Source organism: Nicotiana tabacum, chromosome 15 (assembly GCF_000715075.1).
Source record: "Nicotiana tabacum cultivar K326 chromosome 15, ASM71507v2, whole genome shotgun sequence".
NCBI lineage: Eukaryota > Viridiplantae > Streptophyta > Magnoliopsida > Solanales > Solanaceae > Nicotiana > Nicotiana tabacum.
In genome coordinates, this window is record NC_134094.1 from 98,003,030 (window position 1) to 98,013,801 (window position 10,772).

General features: G+C 33.6%; 2 protein-coding genes across 2 annotated transcripts; one reads left to right on the plus strand and one right to left on the minus strand.

Moving 5' to 3' along the window:
• The first annotated feature begins 4,539 nt into the window (after nt 1-4,539).
• LOC107782394 (protein JINGUBANG-like) lies at nt 4,540-6,901 on the plus strand. The gene is made up of 2 exons (XM_016603280.2): nt 4,540-5,211; nt 5,885-6,901. Exons 1-2 carry the CDS (start codon nt 4,810-4,812, stop codon nt 6,710-6,712), a joined length of 1,230 nt encoding a protein of 409 aa, XP_016458766.1. The 5' UTR covers nt 4,540-4,809; the 3' UTR covers nt 6,713-6,901.
• A 165-nt stretch (nt 6,902-7,066) lies between these two features.
• On the minus strand, nt 7,067-10,070 carry LOC107782393 (xanthotoxin 5-hydroxylase CYP82C4-like; the record flags this gene model as incomplete). Its single annotated transcript, XM_016603279.2, has 3 exons — nt 7,067-7,875; nt 8,530-8,953; nt 9,631-10,070. Coding segments are annotated over 3 exons (1,494 nt in total), but the record flags the coding sequence as incomplete, so codon positions are not given.
• Between the last annotated feature and the right edge of the window lie 702 nt (nt 10,071-10,772).

Below are 10,772 nucleotides of genomic sequence, written 5' to 3' on the forward strand. Positions count from 1 at the left end.
TAAATTCCCACTTTTTTTACTTTTTTTTTTATTTTCCATTTATTTTACTTTTCTTTTTTTTTTTAATTTCCACTTACTTTTACTTTTTTTTTTTTAGAAACAATTTTGAGCTACCTTTACTTTTTTTTTTTAAATTTCGACTTTCTTTTACTTTTCGCTTTTTAAATTTCTACATTCTTTTACTTTTATTTTATTTTTTAATTTTCCACTTTCTTTTACTTTTTTATTAAATAATTTCCACCTACTTTTACTTTTAGTTTTTTTAATTATATATTTCTAATTTTTTTATTTTTTTATTCCCATCCGAAAATTTTTAAAAAAATATTTAAACTTTTTTTTTTGATTTTTTAATTTATTTTATTTTTAAAAAAAGATAAAAATAAAAATAAAAATAATACTAATAGTAATAATTGACCTTTTAAATTATTATTAATATTTTACCCTATATATAAATAAATAAAAAATATAACAAAGCTAAAAAATATATATTAAATTTCTGAAAATATTTACATAGTAGAAGGTGATAAAAATTCAAATATAGTAAAAAAATTAGGTGCTCACAGGCATGTAACAACAAGTGCTAATAAATTCATGTAAGAGCAACCTCGACAGTGGAAACTAGAACATGTAATGACAACTTCAGTTAAAGCAGGTAAGAATAAACTTGACAGCAAAAGGTAGAACAAATGATAACAATTTCAATTAAATACATATGATTAGCCTAAGAGTCTAAACCGGTCAAATATGCACATAAAAGCTCGTGTATACACTCGTCACCTCATGTACACGTCTTCCACATGATTCAAATAGTACAATCAAACACAATCCTAAGGGGTGGTTTCCCGACACAAAGTTAGACAAGATACTTACCTCAAACAAGCTAAATCAATCCACTGATAAGCCCTTCCCATGTAATCCAACTCCGGACGACTCGAATCTAGACAAAATGACTTAATATTATAAATAAAAGTCACATGAAGCAATTCTGGATAATAAAGATTCAATCTTTAATGAAAACAAAAGGTAAACTCAAAAAGTAAACCTCGGGCCTGCACCCCGGAACATGGTCAAACTCATAAATTTCGAATACTCATTCAATTACGAGTCCAACCATACCAAAATCATCCAATTCTGACCTCAAATCGACCTTCAAATCCTCATTTTATACTTTAGGAAAGTTTTTACTAAAATCCCCGATTTCTCCAATTCAATCACCAATTAAAGGATAAAAATGAAGATGGGATCATGACTAATGGACAAATCCGAGTCAATAATAATTACCACGATCCAAATCGTAAAAATTTACTCCAAAATCTCCCAAAATCGAGCTCTACAACTCAAAATATGTTAAAATGAACCAAACCCTCGAAATAGATTATTATATAATCTGCACAGGTGTTATATGTCATGATTGTGGGACCTACGTCGTGATCGCGAAGAACAAACCATCATTGTCTCTGAATTGGCCTACGCGAACACGATGCATGACCACCTTGCCACTAAGCGAACGCGGGAAGCCTTACGCGATCGCGAAGGCTTACAGCCTGAAGCCCCCCCCCCCCAGCTAAACTCCCTTCTACACGAACGCGTCAACCTTAACACGATTGTGGAGACCACTTCACCCAAATCTTCGCGAACGCGGTTAACAACCCGCCTTCCGTCAAGGACACCCTACGCGATCGCGAAGAAGGAAACCAGAACTGAGAACCAGCAGTTCCAAAACATGGAGAAATTGCCCGAAACTCATTCAAACCCACTAATCCCACAGCATAACACGAACCAACTCGAGGCCTCAAATCACACCAAACAATATCAAAACTACGAATTGCACTTCAATTCAAGCCTAATGAACTAATGAACATTTTCAAATTCAAAACTTGCGCCGAACAAGCCTAAACAACTCCGAATAACCTCACATTTTGCACACTAGTCCCAAATGACACAACAGACTTATTCCAACTCCCAGAATCAAAATCTAAACCTGATATCTACAAAGTCAACTCTCAGTCAAACTCCGCAACCTTCCAAACCTTCAACTTTCCAACTTTTGCAAAAAATATCAAATCAACCTATAGACCTCCGAATCAACATCCGGACATACACCTCAATCCAAAATCACCATACGAAGCTATTGGAACCATCAAAACTCCCTTCCGGATTCGTCTACACACAAATCAAACTCCAGTCAACTCTTTCAACTTAAACTTCCAACTTTGGGACTAAGTGTCCCAATTCACTCCGAAACTTACCCGAAACCAAACCAACCACCCCGGTAAGTCAGATAACCCCAAATGAACATAGAAGAGGTAATAAATAGGGAAACGTGGCTACAATACTCAAAACAACCGGACGAGTCGTTACAAATAACAATCTTGCACGTATCATATTGCAATCCTTCTTCTTTATACTGATAGTTAGCCGCCGTAGCTCAATTCTCAATTACCTGTAATTAATTCGACTCAATCATAGTTTTATTTTGTTAGTTCTAATATTAATAATCTCAAATCAATTATTCTTCCCGAATAGTGTCAAGCCTTAAATTATTAGAACATTGTGTAATCCAATTTATATGGATACGATATATAAAATATGCGATATTTGACTAGCGAACATTCGATTTATATACTGGTTTTGCGCTCGTCAATATGCCCTGTGATTGACTTATTTTAGGAGCTCATTAACAACTAAACTTTTTTTTATAATGTGCATATAAGTTAAAACCATGTTAATAGAGTATCACGAATATACAGGGAGTGTTTATTCTTGAAGTTGAGCTTTGGTTTGAAGAATTAGCCTCAAGGGCAAAATCCTTCATAATTCATGGGAAATGAACTACACAAACAAAATCAAAGGTGCAAAGGTGATTATATTCACCTAAAGAATATGATTAATTAATACAAGTTAGAAACACGTGGTGTATACTCCCTCCGTTCAAATTAGACGAGTTACTTTTTTTTTTAGTCTGTTCCAAAATAAATGACACATTTTGAAATTAGAAAATAATTCAACTTTAAACTTTTCATTTTATCCACTTTACCCTTAATGAGAAGCTTTTATAACCATACAAATGCATAGCCCCACAAAGCTTTTACCCTTAAGCTTTTAATACCACAAGTTTCAAAAATCTTTTTTTCTTCTTAAGCTCCGTGCCTAGTTAACTACCTAATCTAAATTGAAACGGATGAAATAATATGCAAGAATGAACTAGAAAACGAGAGAATATTACCGAGTGCAGGAGGAATAAACATAATTCCTATTCCTTGATAATCTTGTTACAGAAGTACCTTCCGTGAATTGCCAGAAAATTCAAGTGGGTAGGGATACGAAATGGTTCAGTTTTAGTTTGATTCTTTTGCCTTTTTTTGAGAACTTGTATTGGTGTATGCTACTTAGAAATTTTCCAGAGAAGAGAAAGATTTGGTTAATCATATGACGTTTATAATTTACAGTGGATCGAGGTACTCTCGTGTCACAAATACAGAGCTTAGAATCGCAAAAGAATGACGTGGCGTGACAATCTAGTGATGGAGTAGTAATCTCTCGATTTCATTATATACAACGATATTTGGAGTGAAGTCTAAAAAATAAATCAACTTTTGGCACATACTAAAAATTATTACTAGATCTCGTATTCTTGGTAAAAGAGGTAATATAGTAAGAAAAATTCATGTTTCTATAATTATGAGAGTACTGTAGTGTCAATATAGCTAAATCCAACAATTATAAAGGTAATAACTTGGAGGAAGATGTAAAAGAAGTACTGACTATCCGAAATTAAAGTTTAATATTTATACATGTCTTAATAATTTTGGATTTCGGATCGGATCGGGTTACAATTATACCAATCCGAATCCGATCCGAATATTCAAAATTTTAATAAACACAATCCGAAATCCGATCCAAATATCCGAAATCCAAAATCCGAAATTAAACGGATCGATTCGAATATCTAATCCAAATGAACAGCCCTAGTAACGATTCATTGGAAATCATTTTGTGCTAACCAAATGTGGGGTCTTACCATCCAAATTAAATCTCTCTTTGGCCTCATAGTAATGACGGCCGTCTATCTATATGTGTCAAAATGTAATTGTTCAATGTTTTTCATTCCTATAATTATTAATTACCATAGACAAATTTTTACTCCGTCGCATAATAAAAATACAGTCAAACCTCTATATAATAGCCTTATTTGTTTCAATATTTTTTTGGATGATATAGTAAAGTGCGGTTATAGAAGACATATATTATAATATAACACAAAAATCGATTTCGAGAAAAACTTTACAATGACTGTTATATAAGAATGTTATTATAGAAATATCTGACTATATACTATTGTGTAAATATTTTATCACTATCATACTATAAAAAATAAAAATTATATACTATGATAGGGAAAAAAATTATACTATTGTGTGTGAATATTTTTACTAAATTAAATTTTTATAGTATGGTATTATCTGTCCCTTCTTTCCCTTTCCGATATTATAAAAGTGAAAACCACTCTCCTCTCCCGCCTCCCATCGTTTCATATTCCCTACAAAAACTCCCTTCCACTCTCTCCATTGTTTCATTTGCTTTCGATCATTTTCTTTTCTTCTCCGCTTTGCTCGATCATCTTCTCTTCTTTCCTTCTTTTTTCTCATTTTAACTTGAAAATTTTATTCGTTTTCTTTATGGTGGAAGAATTAGAATGATATACTACAACCAAAAAAGGCCATCCACCATAATTATATTCTCTAATAATCAAGACTATCCCTTAGCTTCTTAAATTCGACAACAAAAAAAATTCACTTTGATCCTAACATGTCTTCTGCTATGAATGATGAAGATTTCAGCGTACGGAAAAAGAGGTTCTCTGCTTATGATCGTCTCAGTTGTGAAGGTTCTCCTATGAAAATGTCCCCTTGGAACCAAAGTTGTCATCTTAATAATCCCAATTTGTGCAAATTTGACGAGGATGTTTCCAACAATAACTCCAAAATTTGCCTCATTGGTTCACTTGTTCGTGAAGAAGGCCATATATATTCTTTGGCTACTAAAAATGATCTTCTTTACACGGGTTCCGACAGCAAAAATATACGTGTGTGGAAGAATATGAAGGAATTCTCGGCTTTTAAATCCAATAGTGGTCTTGTTAAAGCCATTATTATTTCAGGTGATAAGATTTTCACTGGTCATCAAGATGGAAAAGTTCGAGTTTGGAAGGTAATGTCGAATTGTCTTACCTAAAAGTTTTAGCTATTAGAGAGAACAACCTTTAATCTATGTAATTGTATTAGTATATTTCAACACGCCCCTTCACCCGATTCTTTAACGGGCCAAGCACGTAAAAAAAGATTTTGATCATGGGTGGCATTGAAAATTTCTTTTTCGCACTTGTATTGCGTTTCGATACGTGTAGTACTAGTGTATTCTTGTATTTTCTATTATTAGATTTCTATTATTATATAATGTTTCTTTTGATTCGGTTATCTTATTTTTTGGTTGTGGTTACAACTTCTTTTTACGTGATTTCTTTTATTTATATACTTTTCTTGAGCCGAGGGTCTACACTGAGTATGTTGTTGGTGGTGGTGTTGGCGGCATTGAGAATTGAACAGGAACGTATCTTAAAAGTTTAAATAGTTGAAGAGGACACATTTTTGTCTACTTAAGGAGTTTAATTTCCACACGTTAACAAATTAAAAGATTTTTTACATTGTGAGGACCGTCATTTAAAAGATAACTTAAACTAACGCTTATAATAAGTGAAATTAGTAACATGGATAATGAGATATGTTATCTTACATCAAGTTAAAATACACATATAGTATATAAGTTTTGACTACTATCAGTGTATAAGTTACATCTTTTACTTAATTGTGTTACATCTCAACAGGTACAACCTAATAATCCTAGCAGTTATAAACCTGCTGGAACATTGCCAACATTCTTTGACATTTTCAAGGCTTCAATTAGGCCAAGCAACTACTTCATGTCAGCCAAACATAACAGAGCTTCCATTTGGATCAAGCATTGGGATGCCATTTCTTGTTTAAGCATGGACCATAACCATGGCCTTCTTTACTCTGCGTCATGGGACAGAACATTTAAGGTTTGGAAAGCTGACAACTCAAAATGTCTTGAATCTGTCAAAGCACATGAAGATGCAGTGAATTCTGTAGTTGCTAGTGTTGATGGCATAGTTTACACAGGGTCAGCTGATGGAACTGTCAAAGTTTGGCAAAGGGAATTTTCAGGTAAAATTATAAGACATGTTTTGGTACATACCCTTTTGAATCAAGAATGTGCAGTGACTGCACTAACAGTTAACAAGTCTGGTTCAGTTGTATACTGTGGATCATCAGATGGGGTTGTGAATTTTTGGGAAAAAGAGAAGAAATTGACACATGGGGGTGTACTCAAAGGTCATAAGTTGGCTGTTCTCTGTCTTGAATCAGCAGGAAATCTTGTTTTTAGTGGATCAGCAGATAAAACAATATGTGTTTGGAGAAAAGAAGGGTCAGTTCATACATGTTTGTCTGTGTTGACAGGTCATAGTGGACCAGTGAAATGTTTAGCAGTGGAAGAGGATAAAGAGTCAACAAGAAATGACCAAAAATGGGTGCTTTATAGTGGGAGTCTTGATAAATCTGTGAAGGTTTGGAGTGTTTCAGAAATGGCACCTATTATGCAGAATGGGCATGAGGATCATGTCAGGATTTAATCCCTACTTTTGTTAAGTGTTGATATGTTTTCTTTTACACTCCTTGCAAAGAAAGAAGAATACTAAAGATGGGTTATTATGTAATGGTAAAAGAGTATATAATTAAATGATGTGTAAATTTGTTGGCCATTGATTTCTATATAAAATTTTGGTACATAATGGATGAATAAAGCAACTACTTTTCCTTTTCATATGTTGCACACTAATTTCCAATATAACCAGTCCCAAGTTCCGATTAAGAAAGAGAATTGCAGTAGTTTGACAGCTAGTATAGAAATAATTTTAATGATTCGTAGAATAAAGCTTAAAGGATAAAGAAATTGCATATAATTATCCAAGAGTAATAGGCTACAACAATGTTGAGAAAAGACATCTCTAGTATTTTATTCATGTAAAAAGAAGCACAAAGTTGTATGTTATTCAGTAAAAAGGATGGACTAATCGGCCAACTTGAACAGATCCATAACCTGCTTCTATCTGTTCTCAACGAAGGAAATTAGGCAAATACGATCGAATTGACTATAAGAAATGCATCAACAGCCATAAAGATTGGCATTGAGGCGCGGAGTAATGAGAACATCTAATGGTGTTGCTTTAGGTATAGTTAAACCAGGGCTCTCCGTCAAGTCAATAAGTTGATCATCCACGGGCTTGGAAAACTCGAAAGCCTGAAGAAAACGTGCCAATGTCAAATGAAGAACTTGTAGCGCCAATGATACGCCAGGACAAGATCGTCTACCAGAACCAAACGGAATGAGCTCAAAATCTTGGCCTTTTACATCAACATTTGAATTACTCATCAAAAATCTATCTGGTTTAAAAGAATCAGGATCTTCCCAAATTCTTGGATCCCTTTGTATTTTCCATACATTTACAATTAAACGAGTTCCAGGGGTAATTTTATAGCCACCAACTTCACATTCGTCCATGGCTTCTCTAGGTCCTAAGAGAGGACCAGCAGGGTACAAACGTAAGGTTTCTTTAATAATGGCTTGAATATAGGCTAAGTTTTGTATGTCGGATTCGTCAACTTGTCTGTCTTTACCAACATGAACATCTATTTCTTCTTGTGCTTTTCGCAATATTTCAGGATTATTTAGGAGTAATGAAATTGCCCATGTTAGTGTTCCTGCTGTTGTGTCGCTGCCTCCAAGAATAAGCGCCTAGACCAAAAAGAATACTTTAAGTACAACAAATTGTAAAGGGTTTGACTTTTATACAATGACATTATTATCTTAAATTTATACTATCAGACCATATCATATATCAAAATTAATTAAGGGTAACTGCGTATATCCGTAAACCAATAACATGGAAAATTCATAAGTCAAGAAATTTTCTGCTAGAGATTAAATTACATTGATTATGCAAAAATTCATTATTAATATAAAGACTTAAAAAAGTTGATACTCTATCCATTTCAATTCATCGTGTCTTATTTTTTTTTAGTTTGTTTCATAAAAGAATGTTATTTTTCTATATTTAGTAAGTTTTTAATTCAAGATTTTCATTTTACCCTTAATGACACTTTCCCTTATATTAATTGACATGGCATGTTTGAGATGTACAAGATTCAAAAAGCAATTTTTGATATGCTATAAACACTTGTAGTTTAAGACAAGATTCAAAAGTTTTCTTTATACATCATGTCTAATCAAACTAAGATGCATAAAATAAAGTGGAGAAACTATAATCTAAACTTTCAGATAAGATCGTGATACAATATGTCCGGTTCTCAAAGGCAAGGAAGAATCGACTTTAAATAAGCGAAGCGCTTTTTTCTAAACAAAAATGACATAGAAGATTTAAGAACATACCAGGCAAGTGGACTTGATACTTGTATCAGCATCATATTGAAAATTGGAGAGACGGCCTTCTTCTTGAAGTGATAACATAACATCAATGAAATCTTGTGCACCTTCATTCTTACCCTCACTCAATCTTCTCTTCTCTCGGTGTTCTTGTAGCCAGCTTTCAAGTATAGAATCAAGCTCTTTAGCTGTTCTTTTCATAGCCTTTTCATGCCCTTGTATATCAAACCACCCCAGAATTGGAAAAGCATCAGATGGTACAAAAATTCCAATCAAATGAAAGAATTGATTTATTGCCTTTTGGCAACGTCTAGCTTCATCATCATCACAACTTGCTCCTGCACCAAAATAACGCTTTCCAGCAACCATTCTAACGATTACGTTTAATGTCAAATCCTCAAACCAATGTTTGAGCTCGACGAGTATTGGCCTGTAGTTAGAGGTGTCAAATTTAGTTCATAAAATAAGTGTAATTCGACCAATCCATCATATACGGATGGATTTGAATTGGAGGAAATGATCTTAGACCCAGTTACAGTTTGAATAGAAAAAACAAATTGTACAAAACATCTCCTATATTTTATTAACCAATTTCCTATATTATATTTTATAGCGATTTTCATGATAAGGACAATATAATGCAAAAAGAAAAAAAAAACATTTGTAATGACCACAAAATTGATCTCCCCGTTGAATTGAGAATAAAATATTTGACAGGTCAATAATCGAACATAGCCCATCAAACAAAAATTTACTCTCTCTATAATTGCATCCATTTCTCTTTATAAAGATAAAAGAAAAATTATTTTGTTTAATTTGGTAATAGAACATATATCTAAAAGGCAAAATAATTTTAGAAATGATTTTTAGTTGGAGTAGTGGCGTAGCCAGATGGAGTGAAAAACTGAACACCATTCATTAGAAAATTATATTAAGTATATAAAAAATTATACTATGTATATAGATCAAAAATTATTTTTTTATAAATATATATTAAGCCTTGAACACCCTTTGTAAAATTATTGGCTTCGCCACTAATGACACGTTATTTAGAAACGTTATGTCATGATTCAAATTTGACCCAACCGGCCTATTTGACAGCTTTACCTGTAGCCTGAGTTGTTGTTGACCCACAATTTGTACAGCTCTTGGATCCCCATCTCCACTTCTGATACTTGAACATGCTTAAGAGTATCAAGCCTACGATTCGAAAGAAGTTCATACATAGCAATTTTCCTCATCTCACGCCAGAAAGTGCTATAAGGTGCAAACCCAAAAACTGCATAACCATAACCCATATGCTTTGCAGCAACTGTTGTGGGACGGCTAGCCAAAGCTTTGTCATTCAAAGTAAAACATTCTTTGGCCATTTCCCAACTGCTAACCACAAATGCTCGACGACTGCCTAGTCTTATACTAAATGCTGGACCATAATTGTCAGCCATGGCTCCGAGTGTTCGATACAGAAGTTGTTCTGCGCCGCCTAGTAAGTGAAGGTGGCCTATAATTGGCCATGCACCAGCTGGTTCAGGAGCATGATTTTTTAAGTAGAGTTTTTATTTTTGAAAAGAAAATATAAGAAAATGACTACTCCAAGGAGTGGTAACAAGAAATAGGTGTCCATGTATTGATATCTTTGTGAAAGAGACTAATTGGGGAATGAAAGAAATGAGGGAACTTTCAAATGAATTTATAGGTTTGTTTCAACAACTTTGGATGAGTTATATTGCATGGAGCATTCTCTAAACGTTAACGGCATGGTACATGTTTGTCTTGCTACATTGACTTTAGCTTCATTGACTTTCTATAGAATTATGGAGTACATATAAATGCACACCATGTGTAGAACCTAACCACTTTTAGGGTGTGTTTGGTATGAATAAAAATGTTTTCCTCGAAAAATATTTTTCTTGAAAAATAAATACTAGTTTTCTTACTTTTTTTTGGTGTTTGGTTAGACAACATATATATATTTTTTCTGTAAAATATAGCAAATACTATGGGAGACGAAATAAATAAGGGTGGGGAAGGTGGTAGGTCGAGGTCTAGATGTCGGAGTGACGGTGGCGAGCATAGAGGTGGGGCGGGGCAGGGGGTTGGTGTGGGGAGGTGGAGGGTGGGAAGGCTGAAAAAACAGTTTTGAAAAATATTTTTCCTCTTTTTTGGTTGGGAATACAATATTTGAAACTTATTAATCAAAATTGTCTTAGATTTGTATATTACCCGACCTAAGTGTGTTTTCCTTCAAT